This window comes from Ailuropoda melanoleuca, chromosome 8 (assembly GCF_002007445.2).
Source record: "Ailuropoda melanoleuca isolate Jingjing chromosome 8, ASM200744v2, whole genome shotgun sequence".
NCBI classification, from domain to species: domain Eukaryota; kingdom Metazoa; phylum Chordata; class Mammalia; order Carnivora; family Ursidae; genus Ailuropoda; species Ailuropoda melanoleuca.
The window spans coordinates 104,586,292-104,611,016 of NC_048225.1; the positions used below are offsets into that span (position 1 = coordinate 104,586,292).

Sequence of the window (24,725 nt, forward strand, 5' to 3'; positions counted from 1 at the left end):
ATAAAAATTAATTGGCAAAAGTGGAAAGTACTGAAGCAGTCTTTGTAGGAGACATTTGGGTTTTTTAATGCTTCATTATATTAAGAACAGAAGTGTCCTTTTTTAAGAACACGTGACCATCACTGTAGGTTGCTTCCTCCTATTCCTTTTTTTTTTTTTAAGATTTTATTTATTTATTTGACAGAGACAAAGAGAGAGCCAGCGAGAGAGGGAACACAAGCAGGAGGAGTGGGAGAGGGAGAAACAGGCTCCCTGCAGAACAGGAAGCCCAATGAGGGGCTCAATCCTAGAACCCTGGGATCATGCCCTGGGCCGAAGGCAGATGCTAAAGGACTGAGCCACCCAGGCGCCCCTGCTTCCTCCCCTTCTTATACCAAATCCTCTTCTCCCTTGTCTGTCTCATACAGAGGCTGCTAAAGCTCAAATGCTCACGCTCCCAGCCTCCCTTACTGTTCTTATGGGTGGGATCTTATTGTTCTTACAGATAGGGATGTGGTTAGCCCTTGCGTTCTGCCTTAAATGTTAATGCACTGGCCTGAGCTGCAGAGCTGATTTCAGCAGTTCAAAGACAGCACGCCAGCAACTTTGCGATTCTCTCAGCCTTTCTCATACGCTTTTAGCTCATGGTCACAGAATAGCTGCTGCTGCTCAGTAAGATCGAACCTCTCTCTCTCTCTTTAAAGTAATCTCTCTTTTTTTTTTTAAAGATTTTATTTATTTATTCGACAGAGATAGAGACAGCCAGCGAGAGAGGGAACACAAGCAGGGGGAGTGGGAGAGGAAGAAGCAGGCTCACAGCGGAGGAGCCTGATGTGGGGCTCGATCCCATAACGCCGGGATCACGCCCTGAGCTGAAGGAAGATGCTTAACCGCTGTGCCACCCAGGCGCCCCTAAAGTAATCTCTTATCCAGTGTGGGGCCTGAACTCACCACCCCGAGATCGAGAGTCACATGCTCTACCCTTTGAGCCAGCCAGGTGGCCCCAACATCTCTTAATATCACTGAGTATCTAGGCAGTTTCAGATTTATTTGGTCATATTTTTTTCTACAATTCATTTATTTGAATCAGAATCATATTATGTTTGATTACTTTTAACAATATGATATCTTAAGCTCCAAATTTCTTTTTATGAAAAAAAAATAAATTCTTGCTTAAGCCCCCTTACCAGAGTTTTATGGCCCTTGCAGTCAAATTCTAATACAGTATTACCATTTTGAAATATTAAACTTTATTCTCTCTCATTAGCAAATTAACACACCCTGTTTATAGAAATCTTTAAAAATGTGGAAAAGTAGGAGTAAGGAAAAGAAAATTGGAGAATCCCATCATTGAAGTACTGTTAACATTTTTGTGTATTTTCTTGTGGTATTGTTTGCACAGTTGGGGTAACACAGTAATAACAAATCCGTGTCTTTTGTGTACCATTAAAAAAAAGTAAGTTTAAAAAAATTTTTTTTAAACTAAATTACAGATGGGGCACCTGGTTGGCTCAGTCAGTAGATATGCAACTCTCAATCTTGGGGTCATGAGATTGAGCCCCATGTTGGGTTTAGAGTTTTCTTAAAAAAAAAAAGTATATTAAGGGTGATGAAAATATTCTGAAATTGACTGTGGTGATGGCTGTACAACTCTATGAATATACTAAAGATCATTGAATTGTACACTTTAGGTGAATTGTATGACTTGTAAATTGTATCTTAATCAAGTTGTTATTACATCTTTATAAGTAAACATTTTCTTTTATGATAAATTCATTGTTAGTATTTTTAATTGTTGTGTAATCTATCAAGGGGCTGTACTTCCACTTATCAAACTATTTCCTTTTTTTTTTTTTTAAGACTTTATTTATTTGTTTGACAGAGAGACAGCCAGCGAGAGAGGGAACACAGCAGGGGAGTGGGAGAGGAAGAAGCAGGCTCATAGCGGAAGAGCCTGATGTGGGACTCGATCTCGGTACGCCGGGATCACGCCCTGAGCCTAAGGCAGACGCTTAACGACTGCGCTATCCAGGCGCCCCCTATCAAACTATTTCCTGTAGTTGGATATTGGATGGTTCTACATTTTGGTTACCATAAAAATTGTTACAGTCAACTTCTTGCTACTTAAGACTTCTCTTGGGGCCCCTGGCTGGCTCAGTCAGTAGAGCATGTGACTCTTGATCTCAGGGTCATGAATTCGAGCCCCATGTTGCATGTAGAGTTTACTTAAAAAAAAAAAAAAAGACTCAGGGGCACCTGGTGGCCCAGTCGGTTAAGGGTCTGCCTTTGGCTCAGGTCATGATCCCAGGGTCCTGGGATGGAGCCCCATGTCGGGCTCCCTGCTCAGTGGGGAGTCTGCTTTTCCCTCTTCCCCTGCGGCTCCCCTTGCTTGTGCTCTCTCGCTCACTCTCTCTCTCTGTCAAATAAATAAGTAAAATATTAAAAAAAAAAAAAAAGACTTCTTGGGGCATCTGGGTGGCTCAGTCGTTGAGCTTCTGCCTTCGGCTCAGGGCGTGTTCTGGAATCGAGCCCCGCATCAGGCTCTTCTGCTGGGAGCCTGCTTCTTCCTCTCCCACTCCCCCTGCTTGTGTTCCCTCTCTCACTGGCTGTCTCTCTCTCTGTCAAATAAATAAATAAAATCTTTAATAAAAATGAATAAATAAATAATAAATAAATAAATAAAAAGACTTCTCACTATAACTTAACTATACTTAACTATAGAGAACAAACTGCTGGTTACCAGAAGGGAGTTGCGTGGGGGGATGGGTTAAACAGGTAGGTGATGGAGATTAAGGAGGACACTTGTGATGAGCACTGAGTGTTGTACGGAAGCCTGGAATCACTATACTGTACACTCGAAACTAATATTGCACTATATGTTAACTAGCTGAAATTTAAATGAAAACTCTAAAACGTGAGGGGGTGGGGAAGACTTCTCTGTATGTAGGATTAGCTCCAGGAAGTAGAAATATGTGCCGAAATGTAACATTGCTTGAGCATTTCTTGAAGGCTTACTACCAATCAGGTGAGGGCCACACTAAGAACTTTGTATGAATTATTTCTTCAAATTCTTCATCCCTTAGAGGTCTGTTGTATCTCTACTTTCAGAAGTTGAAACTGAAGCACAGAGAACAACTAACTCACCCAAGGTCACAAAGCCAATAATAGAGGAGCCTCGTGCCTCCCCAGCAAGGCCTGCTCCCAGAGGCCACGAGGCTCACATGCCCCCAGCCGGCATTAATTTCTTCAAACCTTGCTAGTGTCAATGGCGAAAATGCTGTCTTGTTCTAAATTGTTTTTCTTCCACGACTGGTGATGCTGGCTGTGGCTTTGTGTTTGCCGAACTGGACACATTCCTTTTCTGTTAATTACCTGTTCCTGTTGTGGCCTTTCCCATACTTGACTATACCACTGGAAGAGGGAGTAAAGTGGGACCTATGGGCTTACCACCGTAGTTCAAAAGGAAAACACCAGGCATGGTTTTCTTTTCAGAAGTACGCTCAAATGTGGCAGTGCTTTTAATGATGGCCAGCACGACACAGGGAATTCCCTATCCTCGAGCTCTTCGACAAGAGCACCTTGTTCTCTCCCTCATTCCTGCCACCGTGGATGCTGGTTACAATTCGTTGTGACTTTTGGCATTTCCCTCTACCTCCCTGGCCCATTTCCTCCTCTTGAAACATGACTGGTGAACTAGACAGCACGGAAGGCCCCTTCGGCTTTGAAATTATGAGCCTGGGTATGGATCTGTGAGCGCACAGAGCAGCAAGCAAGCTGGTTATGGGGCGGGGCATCCCCAATGGAGCAGTCTCTGTTCTTTCCTGCAGCCGGAGGGCTCAGCAGGGCTCAGGGGCTCGCTCATTGCTCTGTTCCTAAAGCACTCAGCCAAAGAACGGCTTCCTTTCCACCGTTACGTAGACAAAGATCACGATGACGAAGATGCCAAGCACAGCAAGCTTCAAGCCTGCCGGAAGAATTTCTAGGCTCCCGCACTCAAAACTCCTGTTCACGGGGCAGTAATCTGTCTCTCGGGTGCTACTCCATCCTTTGAATCTGGTGTTTGATGCTCTTGTAGGTAACCTGTGAAAACATTATTGACTCTTAGGGTCGTGTACAGCTATGACTTGAGCAACCCCTTTAAGTATGTGGCTCTTGGGCCCCAAGGGGGCAACCGCGGTGGGGCTAAAATTTAGCGAGCAACTGTCTACTTGTTTAAAACCTGTGCTGATTTCAACAAGTGAGATTAATGAGGTATCACAAGGATGTGAGATCCCTAAAATCCCCAAAAGCATTTATTTAGTATTACTACCCACTTGCATAAAATCTTTCAATGCTGGCCCAAGGCCTGCCGCAGGGACCCGCATATCCTTGGGTCCCCACTGGGAATGGGGGATGGGGGACGCCAGTACCCAAGCTCTCTCCTTTCTCTCTTCTTCGCAGGTGTGAATAAGGACTGCCCCTCGGGGTGGGATGGGCTAGGGCTTTTGAAATCTGTTAATGTTGGTTTAAAAGGGCAAGATGGTACATTCTGAAATCTCTTAGTGAGAGTTTTATGTACCCACTTGTCTAATCCTGGAAATCTGCCTAACTTTATTCAGAAATTCTGGAACTTTCCAGAAGACTTTACTTTCTGAACAAGTAAAATGGCCCGTCTTGAACTCTTATTTCAACTACATGCTCCTTTTTTTTTTCTTCTCTCCCTATTTTCCAAGACATAAATAGCAATAAATGTCTCCAAAGACTACAAATCAAGACACTTGGACTCTGATCTCAGTTCATTGTGACTTTTGGCATCTTCCCCAGCCTCTCTGGCCTGTTTGCTTATCTCCAGATGTAAGTGGGAAACTAGACAATATGCAAGGTCCTTTCAGCTTTGAAATGATGAGATACAGGACTCCTGGGTGGCTCAGATGGTTAAGCGTCTGCCTTTGGCTCAGGTTATGATCCCAGGGTCCTGGAATTGAGTCCTGCATTGGGCTCCTTGCTCAGCGGGGAGCCTGCTTCTTCCTCTGCCTGCCTCTCCTCTACTCGTGCTCTCTCTCTCTTTCTCTTTCTCTCCCTCTCTGACAAATAAATAAAAACTTAAAAAAAAAAAAAAAGAGGGGTGCCTGCATGGCTCAGTGGTTAAGCGTCTGCCTTTGGCTCAGGGCGTGATCCCAGAGTCCTGGGATCAAGCCCCGCATAAGGTTCCTCTGCTGGGAGCCTGCTTCTTCCTCTCCCACTCCCCCTGCTTGTGCTCTCTCTCTCGCTGGCTGTCTCTCTCTCTGTTAATAAGTAAATAAAATCTTAAAAAAAAAAAAAAAGAAATGGCAAGATACTACGAATCTTTCTTCTTTTTCAACAGATCCTTTTCAGCCTCAAGCCCTTCACAGAAATCTGAATAACAAAAATTTCCCCAGGAGTTATATAAGACAACAAAATCCTCTCATATGCTAAGAAAAGCATTACCTTATTCCCTCAGAATGCTTATAAGCCAGGCAGTAGACATCTAGGGCTTGTGGTTTAGTGATGGAAGTCTTGGGTCTCTAATGAACAGAAAGAAAATATCAAGAATTTATTGTTTCCAATGTCTTGGACAAAGGACTTTTTTTTTTTTTTTAATTCTAGAAAAAGTCACATAATCCGAGGACTGATAAGATGTTTCGGGACATCAGGGTACGTAGCCACCTCGTAACACGAACTTTAGGTTTGCCTTGGTTTAATAATTAGCAAAAACATTCAAGCGCCGTCGAGTAATATTTTACTTCGGTGACTCACACATTAACAACAGACACACTGGTAACTAGAGTCACATGATGCAAGTCGCATTCTGGTCTTAAATATCAACTCTTTCTTTTGCTCTTATTTGCACTTTATTGCTTGGAGCTTTTTTCATGAGCAGGCATCATTTGTACATAAAGAATAACATTATTTAAAAAAAACAAGTTGGGGGGGCGCCTGGGTGACTCTGTCGGTTGAGCAACTGACTTCTTGGCATCGGCTCAGCTCATGGTCTCGGGGTCATGAGATCGAGCCCCGCATGGGGCTCCGTGCTCAGCGGGGAATCTGCTTTGGATTCTCTTTCCCTCTCCCTCGGCACCACCCCCCCCCGACTTGCGTGCTCATGTGGGCACTCACTCTCTCTCAAAAAAATAAATCTTTTAGGGGCGCCTGGGTGGCACAGCGGTTGAGCGTCTGCCTTCGGCTCAGGGCGTGATCCCAGCGTTATGGGATTGAGCCCCACATCAGGCTCCTCCACTGTGGGCCTGCTTCTTCCTCTCCCACTCCCCCTGCTTGTGTTCCCTCTCTCACTGGCTGTCTCTGTCTCTGCCGAATAAATAAATAAAATCTTTAAAAAAAAATAATAAATAAATCTTTTAAAAAATAAAATAAATAAGCAAAAAATAAAAATAAAATAAAAAGCAAGTTGGCCATAGACAAAAACTGGAAAGTAATTTCAGAAAATGAAAATGTTGTCCTGTAAATGAAAATGATAGAAGTCAAGACAATCACATTTTCTGTTCTTTTCCCAAACTTTCTTTCATCTTGTTATTTTTCCAATAAAGTGAAAAGGTGTAGCTCTCTATGCCTTTGTTTCCTCCCTAAGAAATAGAGTTGTAAAGATTAAGTGACAACATATGCAAAATGAGGGGTGCCTGGGTGGCTCAGTTGGTTGAGCGTCTGCCTTCAGCTCAGGTCATGATCCCAGGGTCCTGGGATTGAGCCCCACATCACACTGGGCTCCCTGCTCAGGGGGAGTCTGCTTCTCCCTCTGCCCCTCCCCCCGCTCATGCCTGCATACTCTCTCTCTCTCTGAAATAAATAAAGTCTAAAAAGAAAAAAAACAACATATGCAAAATGATTAAAACATCTCCAGGCACATAGTCAGCATTCAATAAATGTTAGCAATAATGATTATGATAATGGTAATTATTATGAATTGCACGTTGCTGTTTTTCCTCATATGTCTGGTTTTCTTTGATTGTCCACTCATGGTTCTGATGCAGGCCTCATCATCCTCAAATGTCTGCAATGTCCAGGCCGGCTGTGTTGTGTCTGCAGGACAGATGGTCTCAGCCCAGGGTGGGCTGGGGAGGGCATGGCGTGGTGTACCATCATTTATGGCTGATCACCTGCTTCCCGGGACTGGCCAGGAGTGCCCAAGGAGCTACAGCCTCCACCCCTCGCCTCCACTCTCTGCCTCACCTTCTTAAAGAAGATGTCCTTTTTTTTTTTAAGATGCTATTTATTTATTTGACAGAGAGAGACACAGCCAGCGAGAGAGGGAACATAAGCAGGGGGAGTGGGAGAGGAAGAAGCAGGCTCCCAGCAGAGCAGGGAGCCGAATGGGGGCTCGATCCCAGAACCCTGGGATCAGGCCCTGAGCCGAAGGCAGACGATCAACAACAGAGCCACCCAAGCGCCCTAAAGAAGATGTTCTTAACAGTGGTTTAGTGGTACCCAAGCCGGGCCACTGCCGATGGCGGGAAGCCATGCCCAGCACAGGAGTGCCGCGTCCAAGGAGACAGCCCAGTGCAGACACCACACATGCACACGCCTCTACGATTTCCTGGAAGAGGGGGACACTTGGGGAAAAGGGACTTTGAAAATTCTCACCAAGGTACCACGTGGACTAGTGGTGGTTTGCTCACCGAGAGACACTTCAAACTCTTTCCAAGGGCATAGGAAAAATGGTTTGTAAGCACATTCTTTTTTTTTTTTCAACCTTTTTAATTACAGGAAGTTTCAAGCAGACGCAAAAGTAGACAACAGTATAATGAGCCTCCACGTACCTGTCACAGGCAACTTCTTTTTAATTCTCTTACATGTGAAAATAGGTCTGTTAAATAAAACAGTTGGGGTAGAAGTCTTTGCAAAATCAAATTATAGGATTTCACAGCTCTTAGGCAATCCAATACTCCCTCCCTTCTCTTCCCTTCTACCACAAGGAGGTTTCGGTCTTTGTTTTTTTCTTTTATCATTGCTGTCCTTTACTATTATTCACGTGTAGAGTTCTCCTACAGCATGTAAAATGTGGACATTTTGATTTTCAAAAAGGAATAATCGTGGCCTATCAACTTGACTATGCGGCCATCAATAATAATAATTATTATAAAGTCAGGGGAAAGGGTTATCGATCACAGTAAACAGAGGATAGGATTGTACGCACACAGGGATGGCGACTGGCTAAACTCACACGCCACGTGCACGTAAACAACTAGAGGGAAACAGAAACAATGAAACGGTTTTCGTGTCAGGTGGCATGTTTAGAGTTGATTCATTTTTCGTTTCAAAAAATTCCCTTCATGTTGTTAAAATACGGTTTTCACTATAAACACCATTTGCAATGGAACTAAAAACTATTGGTGTTCATTAAAGCAATGGCTTAGTGAGGGTGAAATCGCACCCGTGGGGGAGTGTAATGCTCCTTTCTCCCTATGCCCAGAGCGAGAACCTGCAAAGAAAAAAGAAAAAAAAAAAAAAGCCGGCTGTTTTCAAAGCGTTCACAGCTGAGGGTGAGGGGGATGTGTGGCTGCCTCTGCTTCCCCACCCCCTTCACTACCCTCCCCCCCCCCGCATTCAAGTCAGAAAATGACACCCATCCACATGTTACTGATCACAGCTGTAGTTACAAATATAGTAATTCTGATATGCCAATGCAATAAACAACTTGCATCTTAATATAATCCTAGCTGACACTTATGTCGTTATTTCCTGTGTGCCAAGCACCACTCCAAGCATTTTACGTAAGTAAACCCATTTAATTCTCAATACCACCCTATGAGGAAGGAGCTTTTATGGTGCCCATTTCACAGATGACAAAACCAAGACATGGAGAGTTTAAGTCACGTGACCTGGGTCACATTGCTGGTGAGATGGTGGAGCAAGGAGTCAACCCGGGTAGTGTGGTCTCAGAGCCCCTGCTCGTGATCACCCCGCTGTCCTGCAGAGGGTGGATAGTGAGGCTTCACTAGGAGAGAATTAGAAATCCCGTGTGCTGAGCACCTGTTGTCTTGGGGAATCCACATGCCTTGAGCCATGTAATCTTTCTAACAACTCTGCAGTGACCATTTTATAGATGAGAAAATAGAGGTTTATGGGAGTGAAATTATTTGCCCAGGTTACACAATTAGGAAAAGACACAACCATCACTGAAACCCGCATAATCTAGTTCCAGCGCCCTGTGTTCTTGTTTTCTTAATATTTCTATTGGGAAACTCATCATGAAAAATAGAGCAAAAACGTGTTTCTAAAAACTGTTTTCTCTAATTGATAAATGATCAATTCATTAATTCATTTCCCATGGAAGTAACCCTTGTAGCCATCTGTCTGTTCTTGAATATTTTTGATAAACTGGTTTTTTTTTTTAAAGAAGATTTTTCTAGGTAGACTGATTTTGTGCTAATTCTGGCCTACTTAGTATATGCATGGAATCCAAAAGTGGGGCGTGTATGAGGTATGATGTCCTACTGTATTACAGGGAACTACAAAAGCCTGGCTAACATCAGAACCAGACGGACAAGAATCATTTTGTTTTCTCATTCAATCCTTACTCATCAAAAAATGGATTTGGTTTTTGAACATGATCTACCTTGACTAAAGCCATTCATTTTGGGGCATGAGAAAATACAAGTGTGTTTGCATTTCCACAAGATGTATATTTGACGAGGTAGACCCCCAAACCTAGCCAGAGATGTTATAGCTCGATCCCTGTAGTTATAGGTAATCAGAGAGGGGGTGTTGTGTGCTGAGCTGTGCCAACTTCCTGCCCGCTCCTTTCTCCTACTCTCCCAGGACGACTTCTTCTTCTTTTGTAAGGTTTTACTACTCATTTGTCAGAGAGAGAGAGAGCACAAGCAGACAGAGCAGCAGCAGAGGGAGAGGGAAAAGCAGACTCCCCGCTGAGCAGGGAGCCCGATGTGGGGTTTGATCCCAGGACCCTGGGATCATGACCTGAGCCGAAGGCAGACACTCAACCGACTGAGCCCCCCAGGGGTCCCTCTCCCAGGACTTCTTAGTGCTGGCCTCTGAGGAGTCAGGAGGCAGTACTGTTCCTGGGGGTGGGGATGAAATCCTCTCCTACCTGCGATGGGTTACACTTTCCAATCACTCTATTTCATGGACTCAGTCTTTCAAAAACAGCTTATGTTATAGAACCAGACCTTTTTTTTAAAGATTTTATTTATTTATTTGACAGAGATAGAGACAGCCAGAGAGAGAGGGAACACAAGCAGGGGGAGTGGGAGAGGAAGAAGCAGGCTCCCAGCGGAGGAGCCTGATGTGGGGCTCGATCCCACAACGCTGGGATCACGCCCCGAGCCGAAGGCAGATGCTTAACCGCTGTGCCACCCAGGCGCCCCTAGAACCAGACATTTTTACCAACGGCTTGGCAAACTGGCGGTTGTGCTCTCGCTCCCAGGCAGGAAAAAACCTTTTGATTTAGAGCTCTTTAAAATTGAGTTAACCTCAAATCCCTTTATTGACTAAAAATGATTCAGTTAATAAAAGATCCTACAGTAATTCCAGACTCTCACTTCATTGTTTTACCTCAGCCTTGATTTAATAAAGCTCTCATTTTCAACATTGTGCTCCGTTAACCAAAGTCATGATTTTGAATTAATTAAAAGCCTTCTAAAATAATCTATACCACACTAACAGAAGAGAGGCTGCAAACCTTATGATCATCACCATTCCAGGTTTTTTTAAAAAAAGGGAAACTTCTGGGGTGACTGGGTGGCACAGTCGTTAAGTGTCTGCCTTCAGCTCAGGGTGTGATTCCAGAGTCCTGGGATCGAGCCCCACATCAGGCTCCTCCGCTGGGAGCCTGCTTCTTCCTCTCCCACTCCCCCTGCTTGTGTTCCCTCTCTCTCTGGCTGTCTCTATCTCTGTCAAATAAATAAATANTTTAAAAAAAAAAAAAGGAAACTTCTAGCAAACCAGGAATAGAACGGGAACTTCTTTAACTTGACAAAAAGTGTCTTCCAATACCCACACCAAAAATCATACTCAAAGACAAAAATGCTAAATGCATTTCCTTTAAAATCAGAACCAAGGAAAGAATTCTTATTATCACTCTTACTTAATACTGTAATAAAGGGGTCTTAGCCAGTCCAGCAAAACAAACAAAAAACGAAAGGTATACAAAGTGGACTAAACAAATCTACAGAAAAATTATTATAATTGCAGAGGGCCATTGTCTTAAGATCAACATGCAAAAGTAAATTGTGTTTCTACATACTAGCAACAAACCACTCAAACATAATTTTTAAAAGATACTATCCCAATAGCAATAAAAAGTAAAAAACAAACACAGTTACCTACTAAAGCTAACAATGATGAGCACAACCTACACTGAAAACATCATAAAATCTGGGGCGCCTGCGTGGCTCAACCGTTAACGTCTGCCTTCAGCTCAGGTCATGATCCCAAGTTCCTGGGATCGCCCCGCATCGGGCTCCCTGCTCAGCGGGAGGCCTGCTTCTCCCTCTCCTACTCCTCTTGCTTGTGTTCCCTCTGCCGCTGTCTCTGTCAAATAAATAAATAAAAATCAAAAAAACTAAGAGGCAGCCCACAGAATGGGAGAAGATATTTGCAAATGACACTACAGATAAAAGACTAGTATCCAGGGGGCGCCTGGGTGGCACAGCGGTTAGGCGTCTGCCTTCGGCTCAGGGCATGATCCTGGTGTTATGGGATCGAGCCCCACGTCAGGCTCCTCTGCTATGAGCCTGCTTCTTCCTCTCCCACTCCCCCTGCTTGTGTTCCCTCTCTCGCTGGCTGTCTCTCTCTCTCTCTCAAATAAATAAAATCTTTAAAAAAAAAAAAAAAAGACTAGTATCCAAGATCTACAAAGAACTTCTCAAACTCAATACGTGGGAAACAAATAATCAAATAAGAAAATGGGCAGAAGATATGAACAGACACTTTTCTAATGAAGACATACAAATGGCTAACAGACACATGAAAAAATGTTCAAAATCATTAGCCATCAGGGAAATTCAAATCAAAACCACCTTGAGATACCACCTTACGCCAGTTAGAATGGCAAAAATCGACAAGGCAGGAAACGACAAATGCTGGAGAGGATGTGGAGAAAGGGGATCCCTCTTACACTGTTGGTGAGAATGCAAGTTGGTACAGCCTCTTTGGAAAACAGTGTGGAGGTCCCTCAAAAAGTTAAAAATAGAGCTACCCTATGATCCAGCCATTGCACTACTGGATATTTACCCCAAAGATACAGACGTAGTGAAGAGAAGGGCCATATGCACCCCAATGTTCATAGCAGCATTGTCCACAATAGCTAAATCGTGGAGGAGTTGAGATATCCTCCAACAGATGACTGGATTAAGAAGATGTGGTCCATATATACAATGGAATATTACTCAGCCATCAAAAAGAACGATTTCTCAACATTTGCAGCAACATGGATGGGGACTGGAGGAGATTATGCTAAGTGAAATAAGCAGAGAAAGACAATTATCATATGGTTTCACTCATTTATGGAACATAAGAAATAGGAAGATCGGTAGGAGAAGGACGGGAAGAATGAAGGGCGGGTAAACAGAAGGGGGAATGAACCATGAGAGACTGTGGACTCTGGGAAACAAACTGAGGGGTTCGGTGGGGGTGGGGGATTGGGATAGACTGGTGATGGGTAGTAAGGTGGGCACATATTGCATGATGCACTGGGTGTTATACGCAAATAATGAATCATGGAACATTACATCAAAAACTAAGAATATATACTGTATGGTGAATAACATAACATAATAAAAAATTATTATAAAAAACCTTAAAAAAAATTATAAAATCTTACCAAAGGACGTCGAAGAAAATTTAAATTAATGTAAAGAACATGAACAGGAAGACTCAACAGAGTAAAGATTTAGCTCTTTCTAAATTAATTCATAAAGTCAATAAAATTTCAATCAAAATCCAATCTGAATGTTTCATGGAACTTGACAAGCTTATTCTAAAATTTATATGGAAGGACAAAAGGACAAGTAAAATAGAGACACTATTTTAAAACAACAAGGAGGATAGGGACTTGCTAAGGTAATTAAAACATTCTGCTATCGGCACAGGCTGGACAACTGATCAGAATAGAGACCCCATTGAATTAATCACAGCTTTTGTTTTCTGTGGTTTATGATGCTTTGACATCTCGAGTCTTGGTGATCTTAGAGAGAATGCAGGTGAACAAGCCTTTCATAAGCAAGTCAACCAACCCCAAACCCATACCCCCAGCTACCGCCTTTGTGTCTCATATACCAAGCCAGTATTTCCTCCCGCTGTAATTCAGCCCAGATACTGGCCAACTAGGAACCACTCCTGTAGCCTGGAGTTCACTGAAATTGTTCAAACTAGCCAATTCTAAAATGCTTACCTCACCTGACCAATTTCTTCCTGCAAAAATCACAATAAAGTCAGTGCCTATACCTTCCCCTCACCAGCCTCCCCCCAGACCCGACCCTGGTACTTCCCCACGCAGCCCTGCCTGCCATGAATTCTTTTAGTGGTATTTGTCTCCATATCTGTCACCTTACCATACCCGATTAAAACAAATCCTGGGTACATTTGGAAACACCCATGTATGTATGGAAATTTGATATAGGACAAAGCTAACAATGCAGATCAGAAGAAAAAGGACAGACTTCAAAAATGGGATTGGGAACAAGATGGGATAGATATGCTTCTCTCAATTTCCTCTGCTGAGTATCGCTCCAAAACCTGGATGTTTATATATAAAGCAAATGTAAGAAGACACTGAAAGGTGGAGAGAAGCAGAGGGACTAGGGACCTTGGCACCCAAGGAATGACACATGGGGAGTGCCCTGGGTCTTCCTTTCACCCCCCATATCCCAGATGGAGTGCTGGAGAAGTTGGCAACCTGAAAACGGTAATGGGTGCAAATGGAAAAAGCCCCGAAAAGCCAAAGGACAGGAAAGGAGAAAGGGGCAACCAAGCAAGACAGAAGACATTTTTGACAGTCACTGCCCTAAGCTGGCCAGACAGCCTACCCTTGTCCGCACCAGCCAAGGTGGAGGGGAAGCCAAGACCACCACCCCCAGGTGTCAAACCCACTCCCTCCCCACAGGGGTGGAGACAATAGAGGCCACGTAGGAGCCCCCTCAGCAGTCCAGCAACAAGGCACCACCCACAGACCAGGGTGGCCATGGAGGCCCAGCGGGGAAACTGAACTTCTATCCCCACCTGACAGCAAAGAGCTGGCTCCCTCTTCCCCCACCAGTGTGGAGTCTGAGGAGGCCTGCTAAAACAAAATATTTAACTGAGATCCAGAATCTCATAAACATCAACAGAGATGACACAAATGTTGGAATTATCTGAGCAGGATTTTAAAGCAGCCATCATAAAATGCTTCAAGGGGCAATATGAAAAGGTTTGTAACAAATGAAAAAAAAATAATAACTCTTTGCAGAGAAGTAGAATATGTACAGAAGAGCCCCGTGTAAATTTTATTTTATTTTTATTTTTTATTTTTTTAAAAAGATTTTATTTATTTATTTGTCAGAGAGAGTGCACGAGTGAGCACAAGCAGGGGGAGCGGCAGGCAGAGGGAGAAGCAGACTCCCTGCTGAGCAAGGAGCCCCATGTGGGACTCGATCCCAGGACCCTGGGATCATGATCTGAGCTGAAGGCAGACGCTTAACCGACTGAGCCATCCAGGTGCCCCATGTGTAAATTTTAAAGTGAAAAAAATGCAACCACCAAAATAAAAAACTCACTAGATGGGCTTGACAGAAGAATGGGGAACACAGAGGAAAGAATCAATCTACGTGAAGATAGAACAGTATAAATCACCCACAACAAAACACAGAGAGAAAACAGAAAAAAAAAAAAACAGATAAAAAGAGTCTGGGGTATTACAGAAGATCGAACATTTGTGTCATCAGAGTCCCTAAAGGAGAGGAGAATGAGGTCAGGCTGAAAAAGATATTTGAAAAAATAATGGCTGAAAATGTCCCAAATTTGGCAAAAGACATAAATGTACAGATTCAAGAAGCTGAATGAACTCCAAGCAGGACAGATGCAAAGAAATCCATGCCAAATACACATCATAATCACACTTCTGACGACCTTTCTGCATCAAGAGACATCACCAAGAAAGTGAAAGGGCAGCGCTCAGAATGAGAAAAAATATTTGCAAATCTTATATATGATAACAGTCTGGCTTTCAGAATATATAGGAACCCTTACAACTCAACAATAAAAAGACAAGCAACCCATTTAAAAAATGGACAAAGGGCTGGACTAGACATTTTGCCAAGGAAGATATACGAATGGCCAATAAGCGCGTGAAAAGATGCTCAACATCATTAGTCACTAGGGAAATGCAATTCAAAACCACAGTGAGATACCATTTCACAGCTTCCAGGATGGCTAGGGAAAACAGGGAGGTGTAGAAGGACAAATGTTGTCAAGGACACGGTGATCCTGGATCCCTCAGACGTTAGCGTGAATGTAAAATGCTGCTGCTATTGTGGAAAATGGTTTAGCCATTACTGAAAGTGTTAAACACAGAAATACCACATGACCCAGCAATTCCACTCCTAGGTGTATATCTGAAAGAATTGAAAATAGGTATTCAAATACTTGTCCTTGAATTTTTACAGTATCTCTTTTCCCAATAGGTAAGAGGTGGAAACAATCTAAATGTCCATCAACAGACGGATGAATAAGCAGACTGGGGTCTACTCATATAATGGAACATTATTCACTCAAGTGCTGATAGGAATACATGCTAGCCAGCCATCAGCTGGGTGAAAGGAGCCAGTCACAATCACATACTGAATATTCCGTTTATATGAAATATCTAGAAATAAATCGATTGAAACAGAAAGCAGATTAGTAGTTGCCAGAAAGGATTGGGGAGGGACTGCTTAACGAGTACTGAGTTTTATTTGAGGTAACGAAAATGTTTTGAAACTAGATAGAGTCGGTGGTTTCACAGCGCTATGAATGCCCCAAATGCCAGTGAATTGTGCACTTTAAAATCATAAATTTTATGTGAATTTAATCCTAGTAGAAAAATTTCTGGGGTGCCTGGGTGGCCCCGTCAGTTAAGTATCTGTCTTCAGCTCGGGTCATAATCCCAGAGTCCTGGGATAGAGGCCCTGTCTTGTTCCCTGCTCAGTAGGGAGTCTGCTTCTCCCTTTCCCTCCACCATGCCCTCTGCCACTCCCCCTGCTTGCGCTCTCTTGCTCATGCTCTCTCAAATAAATAAATAAAATGTTTAATAAAAAAAGAAAAATTTCTGATTTTTTTTTAAAGTATATGTTTTTTCCAGATTCCTAGTTCCAGAACCTGTTTGGGAACTTTTTTTTTTTTTTAAGATTTTATTTATTTATCTGACAGAGAGAGAGACAGCCAGTGAGAGAGGGAAAACAAGCAGGGGGAGTGGGAGAGGAAGAAGCAGGCTCCCAGCGGAGGAGCCTGATGTGGGGCTCGATCCCTGGGATCATGCCCTGAGCCAAAGGCAGACGCTTAATAACTGAGCCACCGAGGAGCCCCCAAAATTTCTGATTCTTGTCACTGTAGTGTGAATATCCTTATGTCTTCCATCTAAGGAAATACACACTGAAATTTTAGGGATGGAGTAAAAGATCATGATGTTTAGAATTTAGTCCAAGAAAAAATAGATAAAATTATAAAACAAATAGGGCAAAAATGTTAAAAATAGGTAAATCTGGGTGAAGGCCATAGAAGAACTATTTGTTAGAAACAGAAGTAAGCTTGAAATTATTTTTTTCATTACTTTTTTTTAAAGGCACTGGGGAAAGAGTGAAAAGACAGGGCTCAGGTGGGGGATGGTAATGGGGGAGGCTATGCATGCGTGGGGACAGGGAGTAGATAAGAAATCTTTATACCTTTCTCTCAATTTTGTTGTGAACCCAAAACTCCTGTTAAAAAAAAAAAAAGGTGTCTGCTGGTGGTGGCCGTGTCGCTGTCTGGTAGAGAGGAGTGGGAACTGGTGGCTGCGGCCTTTGGGCTGGCATGAACCGCACTCTCGGTGGAGGCCGGGGAGCCAAGCCAGAGCCATGGCCAGTACAGTGGTAGCAGTTGGACTGACCATTGCTGCTGCAGGATTTGCAGGCCGTTATGTTTTGCAATCCATGAAACATATGGAGCCTCAAGTAAAACAAGTTTTTCAGTCTACCAAAATCTGCCTTCCGTGGTGGCTATTATAGAGGTGGGTTTGAACCCAAAATGACAAAATAAGAAGCAGCATTAATACTACGTAAAACCTACTGCCAATAAAGGAAAAATAAGAGATGCTCATCGACGAATTATGCTTTTAAATCACCCAAAGGAGGATCTCCTTATATAGCAGCCAAAATCACTGAAGCTAAAGATTTACTAGAAGGTCAAGCTAAAAAATGAAGTAAATGTGTGATGAATTTTAAGTTCTTGTTAGTTTATGTATACAAGTGCTAGCTTTTTATAATAAAATGCCTCAAAGTTAAAAAAAAAAAAAGTCCAGACTACTAGAAGATATGTGCTACACTATGACTGACAAAGGATTAGTGTTCAAAATATATAAAGAGATCCTGTAAATTAACAAGAAAAAGATAACCTAATAGAAAAATGGGCAAAAGACACGAACCGGCACTTCATAGATAAGAACATACAAATGATCAAAAACATGTAAGAAGATGCTGAACCTTATAAGCAATACTAAGCAAATTATTATTATAATGAAATACAATCTTTTTCTTTTTTTTAAGATTTTATTTATTTATGTGACAGAGAGACAGCCAGCGAGAGAGGGAACACAGCAGGGGGAGTGGGAGAGGAAGAAGCAGGCTCCCAGCAGAGGAGCCTGATGTGGGACTTGATCCTGGAACGCCAGGATCACACGCTGAGCCGAAGGCAGATGCTTAACGACTGCGCAACCCAGGCGCCCTATAATGAAATACAATCTTATACCCACTACTTTGACAAACATTAAGTGTGGCGATACTAAATTTTGAAGAAGATTGAGAACGATGGAGGTCTTCATATGTTGCTGGTAGGAATGTAAGATGGTGCAGTCACTTTGTAGAGCGATTTAACATGATCTCTAAGGTTGAAGATGTCTGTGTCCTTGGCTATCCAGCAATTCCACACCTAGGTGTATTCATTCAATCAGAAAAAAATTCTTGCACTTGTATACAATGGGCCACGTATCACAATGTTTGTAGCAGCATCGCTCGTATTAGAAAAACTTGGAAATAATCCAAATGTCCAATAAAGAGGGAGTGGATTGATATATTTTTATAGTAACTATATAGCAGTACAAATGAACGAACCAGCACTAACATTGGAAGAAGCCCATGGCATAATGCTGAGTGATAAAGGGAAGTTATAGAATGCTTACATGATGATGCTATTTATTTATTTATTAAGAGAGAAAGTGGGGGGAGGGGCAGAGGGGGGCAGAGAGAGAGAATCCCAAGCAGGCTCCACGCCCAGTGGAGCGTGACGTGGGGCTCCATCTCATGACACTGAGATCATGACCTGAGCCCAAATCAAGAGTGGGATGCCTGGGGCGCCTGGGTGGCACAGCGGTTAAGCGTCTGCCTTCAGCTCAGGGCGTGATCCCGGCGTTAGGGGTTCGAGCCCCACATCAGGCTCCTCCGCTATGAGCCTGCTTCTTCCTCTCCCACTCCCCCTGCTTGTGTTCCCTCTCTCGCTGGCTGTCTCTATCTCTGTCGAATAAATAAATAAAATCTTTAAAAAAAAAAAAAGAGTGGGATGCCTAATCGATTGAGCCACCCAGGCACCCCATGATGATAGCATTTAAACAAAATCTAAAATCAGGAGAAACTAAAGTTTGTGGATACTCTAAAGGAAAGGAAAAAAATGAAAAGTAGTAAATTCAGGGTAGTGGTCACCTTGGGAGAAAGGAGGGAGGAGGATTATGATCAGGGAGGGCTACAGTGGCCTTCAACGGAATTGATTTATTTTTTTAATCTCTGGGGTGGGAATCTAACTGCTCATCATAGAATTCTTTATACCTTTTTTAGATGCATAAGATATATTATCATAAAACGTCAAAAACTATTTTCAGGTTTGAATTTTTTTCTATCCCCTTGGGCAAATCCCAGGTACCCATCTGCATATATGTCAGCCCGTTTGAACTGCGCTGATTTCTGTACCAGGGTTTTTCTGTGTGATTGGAAGGGTCGCTAAAGAGTGCCTCCTACGGACTCTCGTTACAAAGCAATCATCAGAAAAGAAGCTTCTGCTTCCATGGGTGAAGAGATGTCCGGGAGTCCTTCTGCGATAGCACGGAAAGAGCCACTGGGGGGAGCTGTTTCACTACTCAGGTGCCTGGTTGGCTTTCCTCCCCTTTCCACAGCCTGATCTAATGGAAAGGGCAATAGAATGGAAACCAGGAGGCTGGAAGTCCATTCCCGATTTTTCTGCTACCTCTCTGTGTGGTCTTGGGTGAGTCATAATACCTCTCTGCCTGTTTCCTCATCTGTAAGATGAGCCACGCAGCCTCCTTTAAGAAGCCTTTCAAATAGGAAATTCCGTGATCAATAATTACACTAAATCATGCCTGAACTCGTGAATAGTGATGAACGGTGCCTGGTGCTTAGGAAACCTTAACAAGTCCCAACAGATTAAAATAATCTGGGGTTCTCGTATGGGAGGTACAGTGGGAAACTCCCCTCCCTAAATTGGGTATATATAGCTATAGACCCATAATGCATAGGATAAATTAGCTAAAGTCAGGGTTATATTCGGAGGTGAAAAGGAAAAGCTGACTTTTCTAAATAAATTCATATTTTCCTGTAGAAAGAGAACATCACTACTCACAATTCAGTTTTATGAAAATAACTTTACCTTTATTTACATGTTATCACTGTAATCAGAGTTTGGTTTCACTATCTCTTCCTGCTGCTCTTGTATTTCAAAAACTGGGTTCTATTACACAGAAAGAATCAGCATGTAATCCATAAGATAAAGACATATTGATCATTAAGCATATTTAAGCATATCTACCAGGAGGTTAGTATTTTTATAGGGAGAATGTTAAATTACATTCCTTGTAAAGACAGCATTTAGCTCCCATTAGCACATGTTACAGGTAAGAACAGAGGGCTTATTAAGTAGTTATAGAATATGTAATTTACTCTTCACTTTGACCCAAGTGGAATATACAACTACTACTGGGAATAAGGACGTTTTTCAATTGATTAAGAAGCTGTTACAGAGACGTTTAACATCGGGTCTCCTAAAACCCTTGCACGCCACTCAACTTAAACTGCACACTGAAGCAGTCCTTTAATACATATTCCCTCGGCACACATCGGGCCTCCCAATGGCAGCTTTTGGGATAGTCAATGCACATGCTAATTACAGGCCTGCAAGGTAACTTATCAGCAATAATAAGAGAGTAAAAATCCTATTAAAGTTTTGGCACAAAGATATGGAAACAGACCTCAGAATTGGATGCAAAAAAGAGACATGAAGCTTTCCTTCCCTTCCTTTCCCTCCCCTGGGAGTCAGTGTGCCCTGCCCTGGAAATGGGGCAGAAGGGACACAGCCGCAGAGTGTCAGCAGGCCCAGAGGCCAAAGAAATGGGAGTGCAGGGGGCTGTGTATATGGAGGAGGGTACTAGGATGCCTGGTGGTTGAAGAATGAGGGCAGTAGGGGAGGGGAGAGAAGGAAGGCATTAGTGTGCCCTACGTCCAAGGAAAAGAGACTGTGAGGGGACGGCCACGTGGAGGGGTTGGCATGCCCCACGGTGGAGGAGGTGGTGAGGGGTGTTGTGCAGAAGAGGTGGTGCTGTTATGATGGGAGATTGGCTATACTGAGGAAAAAATTTTTAATTGAGCGAAAATATATTGAGGATGATGGTAGCCAGGTTTCTCACCATTGTAGGAAGGGGAAAGGTTGGAAGGAACATTGAAATGTTGGATTGGAACTGGAGCTCAACATGGACTCGTGGCTTTTAACTTTATATATATAGAGAGAGATAAAAAGAGTTCTAGACTTTTAGGTGTGTGTGTACATATGCAGATGTTTATTTTTTAACTCTATTCACTGACAGGGGCTAGAAGCAATGACTCCCCAGTAACAATGAGCTCCCTAAATGCCTAGATTTTGGTTTCCAAATACCACCCTACAATTAAAAGAACCAAGGCTCCCAGGGCATGAAAAGCACAAGAAGGGGCTGAAATATCTTGTGCCAGAAATTAAGAAAATCCTCAAGGAACAATGAGGACATGTTAAAAGGACACAGTATCTGCTTTGAAGGGGCTCCCACCGGCCAAATCTGAAACAATTTGAGCATTAAAATGATATCAATGAATACAACCTACTGAATCAAAAGGAATCAACAAGTCCATGCTAAAAATATGTATAAATGAATGAAGGAATGAATGAATGAGTGAGTGAATGAGAAGGGGAGATCTTCCTTACAGTAGAATGACAACTAATAAATACAGAAGGAAGGATAGAAATAGAAAATCTTTTTAACTTTATTTTTTTGAGTAATCTCTCTCAAGAGAGAGAGATTGGGGCTTGAACTCACAACCCCCAGATCAAGAGTCACATGCCCTGCAAACGGAGCCAGGCAGGCACCCCTAGAAATAAAAAATCTTAATGAGCCATCATCATAATGGAGGTGGAATCAGGCAGACATCCATGGGCGCTAGGGCTAATGGATGAGGTTTGACGAGGAACACTATGTTGGTATCATTTCAGAATAATTCCCCACAAAAGACCGTTCAGTTACAAAGGGGAAATGATGGTTTTATGGAGAAATCTGACAGACGCCAACTTTCCCAGGTGATTTAGGTTACCATCACCACCAGCGGGACAGGATGACATTGTTCCCTGGTGTGATGCTCTGAGAAGAGCACAGCACCCTGTCTGAGGAATTTCTGCCCAGAACACAAGGCCTCTATGAATAGTCAAAAGGAAAAATCAGACAGAAAAAAATCACCCCACAGAATGAAAGGCCTATACTTTTTAAAATAGTCAAGGGCATGAATGAAAAGGAAAGACTGAGGCACGGCTCCTCCAGACTGAAGAAGGCTGCCGAGAGGCAAAGTGCATTCCTGGATCGGTCGTGGACCAGAAAGCAGAAAGACGTGTGGGGGACAATTGGTGAAATTGGAATGGGCTCGGAATATTAGACAGTAGCACTGAATCAATGTGAATGTCCTTCTTTGGAACGTCACATGGTGGACATGGAGGAAAGTGTCCTTTGGGGGTAGGCAGAAGACGTGCAGGGAAGCTGGGGGACTTCCTGTCAACAGCTGGCCCTCGAATGGTTCAAAGACACGATGGTAGTGCGCGTGCATGCACACGCACACAAAGCAAACGCGGTAAAAGCTAGCCACCGGATAATGTGGGTGAAAGCAACCTAGGAGTTCTTTACACTAATCTCGCCACTTCCCTAAGTTTGAAGTTATTTCAAAATAAATTATTTTTTCAATGTTTCAAAAGGCAGAGGAAGGATTTAGCAGAAGATTAAGGAGTCCTTATATTCAAGGAGGGCACATATAACCTTTTTTAAAAGGTTGGGCTGCCTCATTCAACACACAGCACTTCCAGAGAACAATCTTTAATTATATCTGTAATTTTAAATAAATAAATATACCTGTGGGCCCTCTGATAAATCCTTCTCTGCAGCACTTAGGAGTTCAATACTGAGATTCGGTTGCCATCATATTATTTTCCATTAAGTAGTTTGCTTTGTTTTGTAGATAATTAAATATCATGCTTTTTCCATGATAGTACTGATGATAATAGCAGTTATTATTGTACCTACACGGCTCTGTGTGCCATCACTACTCTGTTTTACATATTTTAACTTAATCCTCACAACGCTCTATGAAGCTGAAACCGTTATTATCCTGATTTATAGACGAGGAAATGAAGACAGCGAGGTCAGGTGTCTTGTCCAAGTCAGGGGCTGAGCTGGCATTTGAACCCAGGCAGTATGGCTCTAGAGTCCAGGGTTGTGATACACATATTTTTTGTTTCCAGAGCTTGTTTTTAAGTTTCTTCAGGGTAGGAACCATGGCTCCTTTTGCACCTAGTTTCTTCCCCCAAAAAGGTCTAGCACCATGCTCTGTATAGATAAATAGTTGTTAACTCATGGGCTGAGACCCGGGGTGGAGGGTCTGCTGCCACCATTCCCTGGGTGGTCATCAGTTCACTGTGCCCTAAGCATTGTCCCTCAGGAGAACACATTAAGGTGTGTCGAGGAGACAGAAGAGATGTACGGAATAGGAAGTCAGAGAGAGTGTGCTCATCAATGGCTGTATATGACAAAGGTTCCCTGCCGCTCAGCCAACACAGACTGAGTAACTCCGGCCCCCTCTCCCCAGACTCCTGGCCCTGGATTCAATGCAGAGGATTCAAGGACATAGGTTTTCACCGTCAGAGTTTTACAACCTGAAGCCGAAGCTCTTAGGCAGAGGCTGGGAGTTGGGGCGGATTGCAAGGGCAGGTTGCTAGGCTCAGACCCACAGAACACATTTTTAGAAGCTCCTAGTGGAATGTGTAGCATAGGTGGCAAGATGAGAAGAGAGGATTCCAGGCTGGGAGAACAGAGTGAGCCGGGATTCTGGCAGGATCGAGCATGTGTGTCTGGGAGGGAACAAGGAGACCCCGAAGGGGCCAGGAGCACTCCGGAGCACACAGCTCCCAGGCCCCACTGCCCTCCGGGGATGGGACAAGCAGCCCTCCACAGACGGGCGTGCACATGCCAACACCTCCACCCCGGAGCCACTCTTATGCCCAGGGCGCCCAGATGCCCTGGTTTGCCAGGACAGTCCTGTTGGACTCCTGTCATTCCAGCATCCCTTCTAGAAGTGTCCCCTTTCATCTCAAAAGCATCCTGTCCGGGGTGTGAATGACATGGTCACCTTACTCAGAGGCCACTTTATACACTGTGACGTTACAGATCATTCTGCTTCCCAAACACCCCAATCCCATTTCCTCCTCTTCGGTAGAAGGGACTGAGAGCCCGCATTACACACATTGGCTTTCCTGCCTTCTCCAGCACTGGAGCCCAGAGTCCTTCTGATGAAAAAATCCCCCATTAAAAAATATATTGGCCTGACTTTCTGAGTGGTCCTAATCTCCAAAGCAGTGGGCTGCATATGCGATCTGATAAAACATACACACACAGACACACACACAGACACACACACAGACACACACACGCAGGATTACAAAGCGTCCAGAAATGGACATAACCCAAATCTCAAAGTGGTCTGTATTCCCCTGGAAACCCTCCTAGGATAAGAGGGAAATAGGTGTTTGCTGGTGTTTCACAGAAATGCAAATTCTGCCTCTCCAGCTACTCAGGGGGCAGTTAGGTACACACCACTGCTCTTAAGTAATTAAAGCCTATGGTGTTAGACAAGTGACTCCATAAACACACTTTTCACCACCTTTTACATGGAAATTTAAATGCTTATTTACATTTATTTCAGAATTTAAAGTTGAACAGATGTCTCCAGGCCCTTCTGAGAATCAGAATGGCTTATCTAAATCCTTCAGATCAAAACATTTCGGGCCATCACAAACTTTCTATTTAATTCTACTGCCAATTCAAAATATTGATGTGGTTTTATTTCAGGTTTACGGATAGCAAAGACCCAATGGCGCTGGTCCCGCCCCCATGCCTTGCAAACACTCAGGTTGCTTTTTTCTCACCTCAGTGTCTCTGCAGGAACTAGACAAAGGGGTGTTCTGCGGAAATGAGGTCTTCTGAATGGAAAGGATTCCTTTGA

The 24,725-nt window shown here is 43.3% G+C and overlaps 1 protein-coding gene and 1 pseudogene across 1 annotated transcript in view; one reads left to right on the forward strand and one right to left on the reverse strand.

The window, feature by feature from the left end:
- Positions 1-3,378: 3,378 nt before the first annotated feature.
- Positions 3,379-24,725, reverse strand: part of LEMD1 (LEM domain containing 1) — a 62,408-nt gene continuing 41,061 nt past the window's right edge. The window contains exons 6-7 of the mRNA XM_034667123.1: positions 5,428-5,504; positions 3,379-4,059 (exon numbers count right to left, since the gene is read on the reverse strand). Coding sequence (XP_034523014.1) covers positions 5,482-5,504 — 23 coding nt within the window. The 3' untranslated portion in view covers positions 3,379-4,059; positions 5,428-5,481. The remainder of the gene's footprint in view (positions 4,060-5,427; positions 5,505-24,725) is intronic.
- On the forward strand, positions 16,906-17,429 carry LOC100468156 (annotated as a pseudogene).